Genomic DNA, 16,609 nt, shown 5'->3' on the forward strand with positions numbered 1-16,609 from the left:
TAACAGGAGTCTGACTCTCCCGTGCTGCTGCTAGTCTCTTCTGATCTGCCATTTTACAGGGGTACTGAGTGTCTCCCACGCTGCTGGTAGTCATTGCATTGCATTACCCTCAACTGGCAGTACTGTACTTAATCAAGCATCTTCCACCATCCATTTAACACAACATTCTATAGGTGAGTACCCAATTACTGTATACTGCACATTTCTTGATTTTTTAATTTTTCTTTGTTAAAAATAGCCTCGGTAGATAACCCTCTCCGTCATCCGGAATTTTTAATCAACCGGCAACACGCCAGTCCCGTTGGTGCCGGATACCAAAGAGTTTCCTGTACATTGTCAAAAATCAAATAATTCTGGGCAAAGGGGATTTGATCCGAGATTCCCTTGGAAAACAAGTCTTGTGTCTTCAGCACTCATCCCCTTCAGTAATTTCTGCACATTTGTGTACTTCAGTTTTTTTCCTTATAAAAGCAATGAAATGTATCTGCAGCTTATGTTATGACAAGTCTATGTCCCACTGCACTTTCATGCTAGTTCCTTGTGTGTGATTAGATTTGTAGGAACTGTTTTTGAGCTGTAAGCTTTTTGGGGACTGTTGGCCAACGTTTGCTTGTTTTCCAGGCTGGTATGCATGCTAGAAATGTAGCAAAGTCTTAATATTTAAATTTTAAATAGTTATCATTTCAGATGGTCTACTATAGACATCCAAACACTTTCATTGCCAGTTTGCTATATATAGTGTCAAATCCCAATACTAATCTTGTAGATAAAAAGCGATTCTAGTTATGTTTGAAATGCAAAGTTGCTGTATTTAATACAGGAATAAGTTTTTGGTAACATCCCAGCCATCCAACTTACGGAAACTTTATTTTTTAAAATTTTAAATTAAAAAAAAATTGGGACTGTCAGATTTCACTGAAAAACTCAGGATCTATCTATTAACTGGCAAATTGGCATCTCTGGTATTTTGCAAAGTTCAGAAAAAACAGATTTATTTAGATCTACATGTTTGAATAAAGAAACCTGGAATTGGTTAATCATCAACAAGTAACGAGACTTTGTGTTTCACATCCTGTTGATATCAAAATCAAAATATTTCTTGGTGACTCATGCCAACTTATTTTCTTGCCACTCTTATTCACCCACAACAGCTTTTATAGTGCCAGGTTTTCACAGGATGTTGTCAGCGACACTTATTTTTGAAGATCAAATAAGAAAGTCATTAAAAAAAACTTGTAAAAATTTGAGAGGGAAAGGTAAAAAGACGAGCCACGTTACACAACATTGAGGCAATGTCCCTAACTGATTGCAGTAAAAATGGTACCAAGAACTAGTTCAACATGGAGCAAGTTTAATGGAGATCAGAATATGTAAAACCAAACCATTCAGCTCCATTCCAATAAATCTATTGTGTGATTGCAGGAGATGGTATAGCACAGTGAACTCGTGCTGGCTATCCTGCACCGTATGTGGTCTATCCCAATGAAGCATTTAATCTACTAATCCAATATTGGAACATTTGCATTGCTGGCTAAGAACTGTGACTATGAAGAAGCAATCCCACTCTTTTTACATTTGTTTCCTGAGCAGTCCTGTTCAAGAGTGTCCTTACTAGAGGCACTATTTAACACCTTTTGACTCTGGAAACGGTGTGTGCTGTTCTTCAAATAGGGTTAAAATGTACTTAGTAATAAAGCTTTGAAGGCTAAATATCCAGCATGCTTGCCCATTGTCGTGGGATATGACAGGAATAAAACATAGAATCATAGAATGGTTACAGCACAGAAGGAGGCCATTCGGCCCGTCGAGCCCGTGTCGGCTCTCTGCAAGAGCACTTCAGCTAGTCCCACTCCCCTGCCCTTTTCCCATAGCCCTGCAATTTTTTTTCCTTCCAGTACTTATCCAATTCCCTTTTGAAAGCCACGATTGAATCTACCTCCACCACCCTTTCAGGCAGTGCATTCCAGATCCTAAACACTCGCTGCGTAAACAAGTTTTTCCTCGTGTCTCCTTTGGTTCTTCTTCCAATCACCTTAAATCTGTGTCCTCTGGTTCTCGACCCTTCCGCCAATGGGAGCCGTTTCTCTCTACTCTCTCTAGACCCCTCATGATTTTGAACACCTCTATCAAATCTCCTCATTGCTTCTCCGAGATTATCTGGTAGGCTCCTGTCGCCCTCTGTATGAAGGCTGCTATATTTGCTTGTTCACAGTTTAATACTTCCCATTCACAGTGTAGATTGTAATGGTTTGAAATGAGTGTTTGTTTGTAGTGATAGGAAAACAGCCAGCATGTATATACCAGGCTAGTGACAACTGCTGTACTACTGGATGTTTAATCAAAGTACTCCAATGAAACTGTCCCCACTTTCATTCAGGTTAGTTTTAGCCTATGTTTTCATTTAGAAGAATTTATAGTTGATCCATTTCAGAATTCTCAGTGTGCATTATCAGCACTTTAAATTACCAAGTTCAATTTCCCCATTTTGAATTCTGTTCGGTCATTTGTTAAAAGCAAGATATTTCTGAGGCATTTTGCAGGTACTGTGCTGATCTACAATAAAATGTTATCACTTCCATTCTATAATTTGCATTTTGATCATTTTCTTCTTTTTCAAAGGATAGGTAAATTTACAATGTTCTGCATTATATGCTTTATGCTGAAATGTGTCTGCCTTAGAAGATCATCTAGAAAGTGTACAAAGCCACAGTAGTCATAGATGGCAAATTAGCGTCAAAGGGGCATTTTTTGCAGGACTGAGATTGGCCATACTCATTACACATACGACCTTTACAGCCAGCATTCAGAGACATTCATCCCATCTTTTGCATTGGATTTAAAATCAGATTCCATTGGCGAATGGCCAAGCCTGATCATGCATCATTCCGTCCTTCGATGTTCTCTGTACACATCAGGCTCTGTAGTTTTAACAGAGTGTTCAAAGTATTGGGCTTTCCACGACAATGCCATTGATATCTTACATAGAAATTACAAAAAGGAAATAGGCCGTTCAGGCCAAATAGTCTGTGTTGGTGTTTATTCTTCACATGAGCAGCGGTCCTAATCCCTTTAGGCCCCCTTTCCTTCAATCACCTATCTAACCTATTTTTAATTGTTGACCCGGTCTCTGTTTCAACCATTAACTCTGGCGGTACATTTCATAGCCTCACAATCTTAGAATCACTAAATCTCACAATTCAAATTAGCCTTACCGTTGATAATTATTTTATTGTTCAAAATCTTTATTGTTACAAATTCTGGTGAAGCCTTTCCTTCATAACCTTCCCCTGCTTTCTATAACTCCAACATGAGAAAGGAAGAGAAATTATGGTAATTGTTATCATAGTGCACAGATGCAACGTGATCCTCAGTTGGGATGGTAACAAATGAATATGGAAGGGTTGAAACACCTGCCATTGTAACTTACCAGAGAAACAAAATCCACTGCACACATTTCATGGCATCTATTTTGTTTTTGCAGGTTTGTGGTGCTTGCTGTGGTTCTCTTTGGCCTGACCTACAGCCCTCAAGAGCCATGTTCGCTCAACCTGGTTGATCATGGCAGGGGGTACTTGGGCATTCTCATTGCCTGTGTGATTTCTGAGGCTGCTATAATCTGGCTGAGTATGCGAGGAAGCATCCTTTACACAGAGCCACGAGATTCGATGCAGTACATTTTGTACATCCGTATGGGTAAGCTACTGTGAGATTTTGTAAAGTGTGTTGAAAGTTGCTTTGGGGCTTCAACGACAATACATTGATATCAACAACATTTATATCTTGATCCTATCTTAGAATTACTAAGTCTCCCAAATTGAATTAGCCATCCTTTTCAGAATTGTTTTATTCCAAAGTTCATGCGGATGCATGAGAGGGTGCAAATTATCTTTCATGTGCATATATTCATCAGAACAAAGTAAGTGAATTAGACTGAATGGAATTGGATAAAGCGTGGAACTGAGTCTTCTGCTTCCTTTCATGTCAGTTATTGCAGAGGAAACCTTGTGCAGTGTTAATTTAATTTACCAACTATTAAAATTGGGACATTGTTATATTCTCTTTCCTTCAGACATTTAATCTGAATTTGACCATGTTTCAGATTATAACAGGAAAAAACCATTCGAGCATGAAAATGAAATAGTGTAAAATATGTACAGCACATTGGGTGACTTGTAGTGATTTAGAGCTCCAGTGAGTGCTGCTATGGAGTGATCAGTAATGGATAACACCCTTGATTTCCTGGTCTCGCTACTGGGGAAGATCAAAGGAACATTCATTTTAGGCTGTGCTCCCTGCAGCACCAAGAGGTTGTTTATATCATTGGCAGAGGTCAGCAAGGCAATTGCTTGTTTGTTTTCTGAGCCATGTGTGGTATAAGGGGTTTTGTCTCCTTTTTTGGATCACTTTGATCTCGCTATGTTGTGCATTGCCTTAGACCAAGACGGCAGCTAGACCTGCTCTCCGGCTTCTATCAATGCTGAACTAAAATTAGTTGCTAGAAGGTTTGAGAGCTGCCCTTGGTGAATCTCCCTTAGTATTACCTTCCATCTCTCAGAAAACATCTGGCCTTTGCTCCTCTCGATGTGAGATAAAATGCATAAAGTGACTGCCTGTTGAGAGGGTGGGTGCAGTTTTCTCCTTGTAATAAAACAACACTCAGCTCTCAATCCACTGCTGATATTCTGGTAGGCTAGATACATTAAACATCTTTTTTTAAATGTTGAGAAAAAGCCACACTAATGCCTCTCCCTAGTTGCCCTCAGAAGGTGACGGGCCTTCTCTTTGAATCACTAGTCCATGTGGTGATGGTGCTCCAGCAATGGCTATGATCTCAAAGTTCTAAGATCTTGACCAATTATAATGAAGGAACAACAGTAAATGTCCAAGTCAGAATGGTGTGTGACTTTGAAGTGATGGTGTTCCTATGATATTGCTGCTGTTGTCCTTATTGGTGGAAGTTGTGGAGCTGTCATAGTAAACATAGTGCATTGCTGCAGTGCTTTATGCAAGTTGTACGTTTGCTGGTGTTGGAGGGAATGGATATTGAGTTCAGTGGCAGGGTTGACGATCAAGCAGACTGCTTTGTCATGGATGGTGTTGAGCTTCTTGAGCATTGTTGTGTCTGCCCCCATCTGGGTGAGTATTTCCACACTTCTAACTTTTGCCTTATAGATAGTGGAGAGGCATTGTGGGGTCAGGAGATGAGCCATTCGTCAGATTATCAAGCTTCTGCACATCTCTTGCAGCTACACTGTTGATATGACTGACCCAGTTAAACTTCTGATCAATGGTGGAGGGAGAAGTCACAGGAGCTCTCACGATAGTCGGCCAATGAAGATGATGATTTCTCTATCAGATACTGACTGACCTCCTGTGCATTTCCATGATTTTATGTTTTTTTTTGTTGCTATACATTTTTTTAGCTTTTTTATTCTGACCTTGTAATCTAGATCTGTCGAGCATTGTTCTCTGTACACTGTACAAGTGCATTCTTTTGCAGTCATTAAATTCAGCCAAAGGCTTAAGTACTCTGAATGCGTGTTATGGACAAAAGAGAAAAGAAAATGAATGTTATGTTGTCACAAAGGTGTGATTGGAATGGCAGTGCAAATCTGCAGAAGCAAATTACTAGTAATCAAAGACTTGTTTTGCAGCTTATTCTAATGCTCAACAACTGCACAGTAGCCTCAAATTGACAGACAAATAAGCTACTAATTTAATGTTGTTTGATTTTTGAGTAGAATAATTCGGTACTAAATTGTCTGCTGACTAACTACACTCTATATATACTTTAAAAAAAAATTAGGTTTATCTCTTTGGTGCAAAAAAGATTATAACCTGAGTACTTGCCTGTGTTTCTTCCTTCCAGCAATTGTGCTAATAGAATTTGCATACGCAATCATAGGAATTGTATGGTTAATACAGTACTACCACTCCTGTAATGACACTACTGCAAAGAATGTTACCTTGGGTGAGTACAAAGAGCGTAAGTATACACTCCAATTATTAATACAGTAGTACTCTGTCCATTACTTAACATGCACACGCATACAATGCCTAACTGAGTGAATAGTTCTAGTGATCAGCTCTCAGAATTAATGCAATCACAAAAATGAAGAGACGTTACTCTATTGTTTTTTGTCTATTATGCTTTTGACTATATTTTTGCTGCCACGACAAAAACACATTGTTTCACTTTAAGTCTCCCTGAGGTGCATATCAGTCCTCTGCTAATGCAGCTGGCTTCAAGGCTGATCACCTGATTTATTTTCCTCTTTCCTGCCTTGTGGAGTAATGCATGACCTCCAATTGTCATTTTCTCTTGGTGGCTCATGTGGGCTCAGGCAATTGCTGTGTGAGGAGGTACAGACTTGATGGTAGGCAAGAAAATGACCAGGGCTCCTAGGTTGGTATTGACAACTTGAGGCACTTGGCCAATGACTCACCATTTCAACCTGTCTGATGTACCTCTGAGTCACTGATCGTGCCCAGTTTGTTTTGGAGACCTCCCTTCTGTCTGTACCTTGTGATATTAATTACTCCTGCTTTTGCCCCCGGCATCCGAATGGAATGCACACTTACCTGATTGGGGCCCTCCTTTGAGAACTTGCTAGCAGATGCTGCGTAGTAGAGGGCAGCGTGGTGGCCCAGGAGCGCACCGTGTGCTGAAGCGTACCTGGGATCACGTGGGCCGGTGCTCCAATCAGCAAACAGAAGAGGTGTCTCATTATTAATAACAAGATGTTTATGCACATTAAATCCCGGTAGGCTCTAGTAATGAGGATTAGTTTTTTTCCTTTCCTCCCCTTTCTGCACGGATTTTTTTTAAGCTTATGTAAAAAAAAAAAATCCTCAATGTAGCAATCACTTCCTCCAAACTTTTCATGGCCAATAAATACTTTTCATGGACAAAATCCTAAAATGCTTCCATTTCCTGCATCGTATAGTTTTTTAAATTACTTGGATTTGTCAGGAGGTATCCCTTACTCTGCAAATATCAGCCATAAAATTAGCCCAACCCCACGCCAGCAATTAGGATTTCCCTGTCGGTGCGGATCATCTGTCAAGTCAGAACTTGACAGATCACAAGTTCGGGATTTAGCGCATGCGGGAATCCTCAACTTTCAGTCCATTTCAAAGGCGGTATCCACCGTCATACCATCCACAAAATCCAGGCCAATATTCCTTCTCTCCTGAAATAGACTGTTTTCAAACAAGGAGGTGATATGGTAGTCCTGCATCACAGTATCAATCACTGAATCTATCTCTGATTGCAGGAGGAGGAGGAGCAACACCAGTTTAGACCAAGAAGCTGGAGAATGAAATATATGTGCATAACTGAAATCTAAAATGAATCCTGTATTGGTGACATGAAGTGCAGAGAATTTTATTTGTTCTTGGGATGTGGGCAAAGTCGTCAGGACTACATTTTTTACCCTGTGGCGGTACCACCAGTTGTCCCTTACATTGAGATACATAATTCCCTTTAACTTACCTTTAAATGTATATGTTACTGCACTCAGGCTTCATTCCTGTACTCTGCGTGATGACGTCAGAGCTTGGAACCTGCTGGCAGTTGAGCTCGGAACCTGCTGGCAGTTGAGTTCGGAAACTTCTAGTCAGTCCTCGTGGCGTCCCCACTGGGGAAAGACCTACACCACGGTGCTCCTACAGTCAGCCATCTTACCTGCTACCTTACCTGTTGTATTTAACCTGTTCCTGTAAATAAACAACTTATTTATAGTTCGTCGAAGTCGAACTCGATTATTTAGTGGCGATGCACACGAATCGCTACAACCCATCTTTAGGTGCCCCGAGAAGGTGCTGATGGGTCGTCTTAACAATTTTTTATAATGTAAGTTTGTGCCTGCATTTCCCCTGCATCCATAGCTCATCTGAGCTGTGCAGAGGCAATAGGTGCAAGACAACACAAGGATTAGAAAATTAAAGAAAATCACCAAGATTTTCACTCCCTCGTTCACAGTCATGCACCTCCAGTGATCAATTGAGAGCAGTATTGGCATTTCTGGCAGTGGCCTTCCCACCTGGCTTTTGAGGAGGCAGAAGGGGAGAAAGCAACAAGGAAAAAAGAAAGGAACAAAAGTACACAGAGTCCTACCCTCAACCAAAAATAGACAGTAGCATCCACTGATGATTAACTCAGACAGGTAAGATAGATAGTCAGGTATGTAATACATAGAATCATAGAAACTTACAGCACAGAAAGAGGCCATTCGGCCCGTCGTGCCTGTGCTGGCTCTTTGAAAGAGCAGTCGTGCTTAGTCCCACATCCCCACTTTTTGTCCGTAACCCTGTAAGTTCCTCATCCTCAAGTACCTGTCCAACTCCCTTTTAAAATTATTTATGGAATCACCTTCCACCACCTTTTCAGGTAGAGCGTTCCTGATCCCGACAACTGAGTGGAAAAAATGTCTCCTCATCTCCCTTCTAGATCTTTTTCCAATGATTTTGAATCTATGACCGCTAGTTATTGACCCACTAACCAGAGGGAATAATCTTTTTCTATGTACTCTATTAAAACCTTGTATCATCTTGAAAACCTCTATTAGGTCACCTTTTAACTTTCTCTGATCCAAGGAGAACAGTCCTAACTTTTCCAACCTCTCCTCATAACTGAAGTCCCCCCTCCCTAGTAAACCTAGGGATGATAAACCTCCTCTGCAACCTTTCCGAAGGCCTTTACATCTTTCCTGAAGTGTGATGCCCAGAATTGTCCACAATACCCAAGCTGAGGCCTAACCAGTGATTTATTAAGTTCTAGCATGATCTCTGTTTTTATATTCTATTCCTCTATTTATAAACCCAAGTAACCCATATGCTTTTTAACTACCTTATCAACTTGCCCTGCCACCTTTAAGGACTTGTGTATTTTGACACCAAGGTCTCACTGCTCATCTGCACTTCTCAAAATCATGCCATTTATAGTATACATGTTAGGCATTAAGCGAAGAAAGGCTCATGTTGACCCTGGCATTAAACTGTTCTTAAAAGAAAAATGAGAATTACTGTACAACACATGTTTGCTGTTCAGGGTATTTCAAAGATGGAACGTTTACTCAAACATTGTTAAAAATTTTCTCCAGATACAAATATTTTCAGTCGCATTGTTTTCAATGAGAAAAGAAAGAAGGCTTCTTGGCTTCCAAAATATATAAGACTATTGTAATTCAGATTTTCTACTCCCTTCTCCTTATGCTGTGGCATATTTCCATGGGTGCCAACATCCCTCTCGTACCTCCTTTAATCCTATAGTTCCTTGAAAATCTGTCCGTTCAAGTGGATATTCATCATGCATGAGTCCAGACTTCGAATGTCAGCAGGCTGTTTCACTCTGGAGGCACGACAGGCAAACCTGATCATTGTCTCACTCAGCATCCGCATTCACGTTCTTTTTGGCAGAAGTCATTGGATAATGAACAGGCATAGCATAGTTGGTGAGCTCAATGGTAGCACTCTCGCCTCTGAGTCAGAAAGTTCAAGCCCCGTTCTAGAGACTTGAGCCTACAATCTAGGTTGATACTTCAGTGTAATACTGAAGTACTGCACGAGCGGAGGTGCCATCTTTTGGATGAGACATTAAACTGAGGCACCATCTGCCTGCAATTCTCCAGTGTCCAACATTTATCCCTCAACCAACACCATTTAAAAGAACAAACTTGTTCATCTGGTCATTTATCTCATTGCTGTTTGTGGGACTTTGCTGTGCACAAATTTGCTGCTGCCAATTGCCTACATTACAACAGTTACAGGAAACTTTCTGGTATCCGGCACTGACGGGACCGAGCTGGTGCCGGTTGATCAACACTGCCGGAGAAACCAGCGATAAAGTTAAAACATACGGAGCTTCTGAGCTCCGTATCTAGCAACAAACCCAACAGCTTCAAAACAGTCGGCGCAGCTTGCAAGCGTCTCTAGCTAAGCAACAGCGTCAGCTAGACGCTTGCAGAGCCAGGAATGGAGAAAAAAAGCAACGAAAAGTTAAAAAAGTTATCTGAACCGACTCCTGAATTTTGCCGGTGGAATGAGCATTCCGGAGATTTAACCTCTGTTTAAACGAACGTTTCCTGTACTACACTTCAAAAGTACTACATTGTCTGTGAAATACTTTCACATGTTCTAAGGACATAAAAGGCTCTACATTAATGCAAGCTTGTTTGTTTTTATATCCCCTTTGCAGTGCTGTAGCCAAGTGTAGCACCCTCAGTACTAGGCCTAGCTGAGATGAACCAACTAAACAGATTTTAAAAAAAATAATTCCTGGGATGTGGGCATCGCTGGCAAGGCCAGCATTTATTGCCCATCCCTAATTGCCCTTGAGAAGGTGGTAGTGAGCTGCCTTCTTGAACCGCTGTAGTCCACATGGTGAAGGTACTCCCACAGTAGTGTTGTTCCAGGATTTTGACCCAGCGATGATGAAGGATCAGTGATATATTTCCAAGTCAGGATGGTATGTGACTTGGAGGGGAACCTGGAGGTGTTCCCATGTGCCTGATGCTCGTGTCCTTCTAGGTGTTAGAGGTCGCAGGTTTGGTAGGTGCTGTCGAAGCAGCCTTGACGAGTTGCTGCAGTGCATCTTGTAGATGGTGTACACTGCAGCTACAGTGCGCTGGTGGTGGAGGGAGTGAATGTTTAAGGTGGTGAATGGGGTGCCAGTCAAGCAGGCTGCTTTGTCCTGAATGGTGTCGAGCTTCTTCAGTGTTGTTGGAGCTGCACTCATCCCGGCACATCCATCACACTCCTGACTTGTGCCTTGTAGATGATAGAAAGGCTTTGGGGAGTCAGGAGGTGAGACACTCGCTGCAGAACACCTAGCCTCTGACCTGCTCTTGTAGCCACAGTATTTATGTGGCTGGTCCAGTTAAGTTTCTGGTCAATGGTGACCCCCAGGATATTGATGTTGGGGGACTCAGCGATGGTAATGTCGCTGAATGCCATGGGGCGGTGGTTAGACACTTTCTTGTTGGAGATGGTCATTGCCTGGCACTTGTGTGGTGTGGATGTTTCTTGCCACTTATCAGTCCACTCCTGAATGTCGTCCAGGTCTTGCTGCATGTTGCTTCATTATCTGACAAGTTGTAAATGGAACTGAACACTGTGCAATCATCAGCGAACATCCCCACTTCTGACCTTATGATGGAGGGAAATTCATTGATGAAGCAGCTGAAGATGGTTGGGCCTAGGACACTGCCCTGAGATACTCCTGCACCGAAGTCCTGGGGCCGACATGATTGACCTCCAACCACCAGAACCATCTTCCTTTGTGCTAGGTATGACTCCAGCCAGTGGAGATTTTTCCCCCGATTCCCATTGACTTCAGTTTTACTAGGGTTCCTGGCTGCCACACTCGATCAAATGCTACCTTGATATCAAGGGCAGTCACTCTCACCTCACCAATGGAATTCAGCTCTTTTGTTTGGACCAAGGCTGTAATGAGGTCTGGAGCCGAGTGGTCCTGGTGGAACCCGAACTGAGCAGCGGTCAGTAAATGCTGCTTGATTTCACTGTCGACGACACCTTCCATCACTTTGCTGATGATTGAGAGTAGACTGGTGGGGCGGTAATTGGCCAGATTGAATTTGTCCTGCTTTTTGTGGACAGGACATACTGGGCAGTTTTCCACATTGTTGGGAAGATGCCAGTGTTGTAGCTGTACTGGAACAGCTTGGCTAGAAGCATGGCTGGTTCTGGAGCACAAGCCTTCAGTACGACAGCCAGGATGTTGTCGGGGCCCATAGCCTTTGCATTATCCAGTGCACTCAGCCATTTCTTGATGTCACGTGGAGTGAATCGAATTGGCTGAAGACTGGCTTCTGTGATGGTGGGGAATCTCGGGTGGAGGCCGATATGGATCATCCACTCGGCACTTCTGGCTGAAGATGGTCGCAAATGCTTCAGCCTTATCTTTTGCACTCGCGTGCTTGGCTCAGCCATCACTGAGGATGGGGATGCTCATGGAGCCTCCTCCTCCCGTTAGTTGTTTAATTGTTCATCACCATTCACGATTTGATGTGGCTGGACTGCAGAGCTTTGATCTGATCCGCTGGTTGTGGGATCACTTAGCTCTATAGCATGCTGCTTCTGCTGTTTAACCTGAATGTAGTCCTGTGTTGCAGCTTCCCCAGGTTGGCACCTCATTTTGAGGTACACCTGGTGCTGCTCCTGGCATGCTCTTCTGCACTCTTTATTGAACCAGGGTTGGTCGCTTGGCTTGATGGTAATGGAATATGCCGGGCCATGAGGTTACAGATTGTGGTGGAATACAATTCTGCTGCTGCTGGTGGCCCACAGCGCCTCATGGATGCCCAGTTTTGAGCTGCTATATCTGTTCTGAATCTATCCCAGTTAGCAGAGTGGTAGTGCCACACAACACGATGGAGGGTGTCCTCAGTCTGAAGATGGGATTTCGTCTCCACAAGGACTGCTACCATTACTGTCATGGACAGATGCATCTGCGACAGCTAGATTGGTGAAGACAAGGTCAAGTATGTTTTTCCCCTCATATTGGTTCTCTCACCACCTGCCGCAGGCCCAGTCTGCCAGCTATGTCCTTCAGGACTCGTCAATGTTGAGGCCTTCCTGAGATACTCCCTCCTGACTGTATACCATTGTGCTGCCACCCCTGGTGGGTCTGTCCTGCCTGTGGGACAGGACATACCCAGGCATGGTGATAGAGGAGTCTGGGACATTGGCTGAAAGGAATGATTCTGTGAGTATGGCTGTCCCACAGGCTGTTGCTTGACTAGTCTGTGGGACAGCTCTCCCAATTTTGGTACAAGTCCCCAGATGTTAGTGAGGAGGACTTTGCAGGGTCGACTGGGCTGGGTGTGCCGTGGTCATGTCCTAAGCCAGTGCCTAGGTTGATGCCGGGTGGTCTGTGCGGTTTTATTCTCATTATTGTTTCTTGTAGCAGTTTGTTACAACTGAATGGCTTGCTTGGCCTTTTCAGGGGGCAGCAGTTAAGAGTCAGCCACACGGTTGTGGGTCTGGAGTCGCATATAGGCCAGACCAGGTAAGGATATTAGTGAACCAGATGAGTTTTTATGACAGTCCGGTAGTTTCATGGCCACCATTACTGATACTAGCGTTTTATTCCAGATTTATTGAATTGGTGGGATTTGATCTCATGTCTCCAGATTATTAGTCCAGGCCTTTGGATTACTAGTTCAGTAACATAACCACTCTGCTACCATACCCGTATCTAACCTGAGTCTTCCCCACCCAGTAGTTCACCATGTACACTATTTGCCCACTAAGTTGCAGTCGAGCCCTGTCCAGTACTTTAATCCTATAGTTCCTTGATAATCTGTCCGTTCATCTGTATGTGCTGAGGAACCCAAGAGCCTTTAAGCATCTGAAATAAATGAAATAGAGTAAGAATGGTAAGCACTTTGGAGTTCTGACCCACTGGTCCAATGAGTGGTAGGTTGCTGGTACATGACTACAATACTTCACACAATTTGACATATAAATCCCAACTGTGGCTAAATGCCCAGTGGAGCCCAGTGCCCTCCCACAGAGAGGGGAAGTTGGAAGGAGAGTCACAGGAGCTACATTATTGAACCTAGTAGCAGCCAGCTGTAGAATAAAATAGTTTGAGGCTTGGGAGTAGGTGTCTTAAAAAGATGAATACAACCCAAATGGTAAGTATTAGGAAGAATTAAAAGGGGAAGAAGAAAATCGTACACAATTTATTTTTCTTGAAATGCAGGGTGCAAAGAAACATTTAAAATGAACAAGATAAAAATCAGCCTATAAACAAATTAGTGCCAGATTAAAGTAATTGTTGGTGTTTGCAGCAACATTGAAGCTCCCATTTGAGACACTGCTGCAGCACTTTAAATCCTGAAGCAGCACAGGAAATCTGCATCACAATGAGCAAGCTGCCAATGAAGGTGTTTACAAGCTCTGTGGTGATGTTCTCCCTCCAAAAAGCATCTTGCGGTTTCTACGCACTTCAGAAAAATCTGCTGTTGAGCGTCATTACTTCACTTCCTCTTGTTTGAAATGCTGCTTTTTTGGGCTGTGCAGAGGATGCCTTTGATAATGAATTCCCGTAAAAGGGAAGGAGCTGGCGAATAAGGATACGAGACAACCAAGAGATAAAAAGAAAAACTGAATGCTGCAATCTGAAATAATCAGCACAAACTACATATAACTAACATGATAAATCAGACTCCATTAGATGAAGACTTCCTACTGAGCCTAAACCTACAGTATGTAAACAACCACTTCAAACAACGAAGGGCTGAATGGCCTACTCCTGCTCCTATTTCTTATGTTCAAACTGTGGAATAGAAATTCACTGCGAATAGCCTCTGATCAGAGATAAAGTAACCAGACATACATTTAAGGGTGAATTTTCAAGGCTGAGCACACACCCAGCCAGGGAGTGGATACGGCAGGTTTTACATCCACCACACTGATTGAGTTCTGACTCCGCTGGAGCTTCTTTCATTTTCCCAGCAACCTTCGTAGCTTGCTGATTCTGTTGCAGATTTCCTGTGCTTCAGGGGTTAAAATACTACAACAGCACTCAAACTTCAAAAATTCCTTGAAGGTGTTTTTTGTACGAAATGAAGGAGAATTTTTCAGATGCTTCGGTGGAAACTTTTTTAGGATCAGAGGAGGTAGGAACCTGCCATCCAGGGGGTCGGATTACACTCATTAGCAATGGAGCCCATGGAGGCAGTCCTTATGGATCTTGCTTTTAAAAGAATGATGCTTTGCGTTCAGAATGTTGATTGAGTCCTTGGAGGCTTTGCCAAACAATCTGAAACAGCTGGAGTCTAGTGTGAAGGAGTCTACTACCCACATATGCAGTGATAACTGATGGACTTTCAGCATTACAAGCCACCATGGAGTGATGGTAACTCCTCAGATATCGCCAGCAGAAACCCTACCGCCTAGTTGTAGTGCCACATGAATGCTCCTGTAGAGATCTTGGACTCTAGTATGGAATGGCCCTCTCCTCCAGCTTCTGAATTCTTGGAGAATGCATTGCGAGATCTATGGCTTCATAGACCTCATCAGTGCAATTAGGAATCTTGTCACATAGATCAGTGGGAATGGTGAGACAATACCCAGCACTGGAATGGTTGGAGTTGGAATGGTTTAAAATGCTTGGACAGCAACTCATTCAGACCCTTCTGACGTCCTGCACAAATGACTATACATGTAGTGGAAAGTGTGGGACCAGATAGCTGCCAGATGTGACAGAGCCAGTACTTAGGTCGTTGTCTTCCACTGAAACACATCACCTAGCCACCTGACTGACTCCTGAGCACCTAGAAGGAGCAGTAAGTGTCTAGAGTACACATCACAGTATTACCAGAGGGAAGTACCAATAACAAGGTATTTAAACTAGGAAGGAGAGGGCTAGGAAAATAAAATCAGTCAGGAGCAGCTAATAGAGAAGGGAGAAATAGAGGATAATAATGAAAAAAATAATTTAGCAAGAAGGATATAGAGGAATAAAATCAATTGGACTAGTTGTAACTGGGAAAAAGACTGAATTAAAGGTAGGGGTAGCTTAGACAAATCGTGGCATATGGAACAATGTTAAAGAAGAAAATGCTTAATGTGCAGTGTGGGAAACAAATTGGAGGAACTGGAAGCAATTATTTTACAAGAAGATCCAGAATTAATAGCATTAACTGAAGCCTGGATACAAACTGGATAAGAATGGAATATATCAGGATATTGTAGGAATCGTCGAATTCCTAACTAATAACTGAGGTCGACTCAGGAGATCAAACAAACAGGTCTTTAATGTAAGACTAAACGAGTTCAAACCGTTTGTTGAGATCGATATAGGAGAACCACGAAAACAGGTCTTAACAAGATGGAGATTCCACGAGGACTGCCTCGGCAGTCACGTGGTTTGCGACGTGACGCCATCGCGTTTTCCCGCGCTCTTAAAGGGGCCACGCCCAGTACATATACAAACACTATATACAAAACACAGTAATGTCTAACACAATGGTACCGGCTTAGGCTGGTGTTAGAACATTGTTAAAGGGAATTATATACAGTTGCCCAGAGTCATTCAGTGGCTCCGCCACATGCGCCCCCCCCAGAATTCGCTTTAACGGACAAAGTCAAGCGGTGAGGTGGTTTGATGAGCCTGTCAGAACGACTCCTGTATTCCTGAGGCGGCGGTCTGGCGGGCGGTTGCACTTGGTCTGCTGTAACGGCGATGGGTGGCCGACCTCGTCTCGGCGGTTGTGCTGTCTCGACGGGGCGGTCAAGGTCCAGATGTGCTGGCTTTAAGCGATCGACCGAAATGTGGCCCGGTTTACCACCGACATCTACCATGAAGGTTTTGTCCCCTGCCTCCAACACGCGGAAGGGACCAGTATATGGGACCTTGAGTGGATCCCTGTGAGCATCGTGGCGAATAAAGACGTACTCAGCCTTGTGAAGCTCTGGGGGAACGTGCGAAGTGTGCACCGGTGCCAAGCATCTGGCCGCCTCCTGGTGACTAGTAAGCTGGTCAGACGCGAACCATGGCTTCGTCGATGCTGGCAGGAAATCCCCCGGGACTCGCAGCGGCTGACTGTACACCAGCTCCGCTGATGAAGAGTGAAGG

At 43.2% G+C, this 16,609-nt stretch overlaps 1 protein-coding gene across 1 annotated transcript in view; it reads left to right on the forward strand.

Annotated features, from left to right (window-relative positions):
- Positions 1-16,609, forward strand: part of dagla (diacylglycerol lipase, alpha) — a 482,446-nt gene that overhangs the window by 285,218 nt on the left and 180,619 nt on the right. Inside the window, exons 4-5 of the mRNA XM_086008510.1 lie at positions 3,482-3,693; positions 5,870-5,971. Coding sequence (XP_085864636.1) covers positions 3,482-3,693; positions 5,870-5,971 — 314 coding nt within the window. The remainder of the gene's footprint in view (positions 1-3,481; positions 3,694-5,869; positions 5,972-16,609) is intronic.

Source organism: Somniosus microcephalus, chromosome 15 (assembly GCF_052327205.1).
Source record: "Somniosus microcephalus isolate GS21.2 chromosome 15, FLI_Smic_1.0, whole genome shotgun sequence".
NCBI lineage: Eukaryota > Metazoa > Chordata > Chondrichthyes > Squaliformes > Somniosidae > Somniosus > Somniosus microcephalus.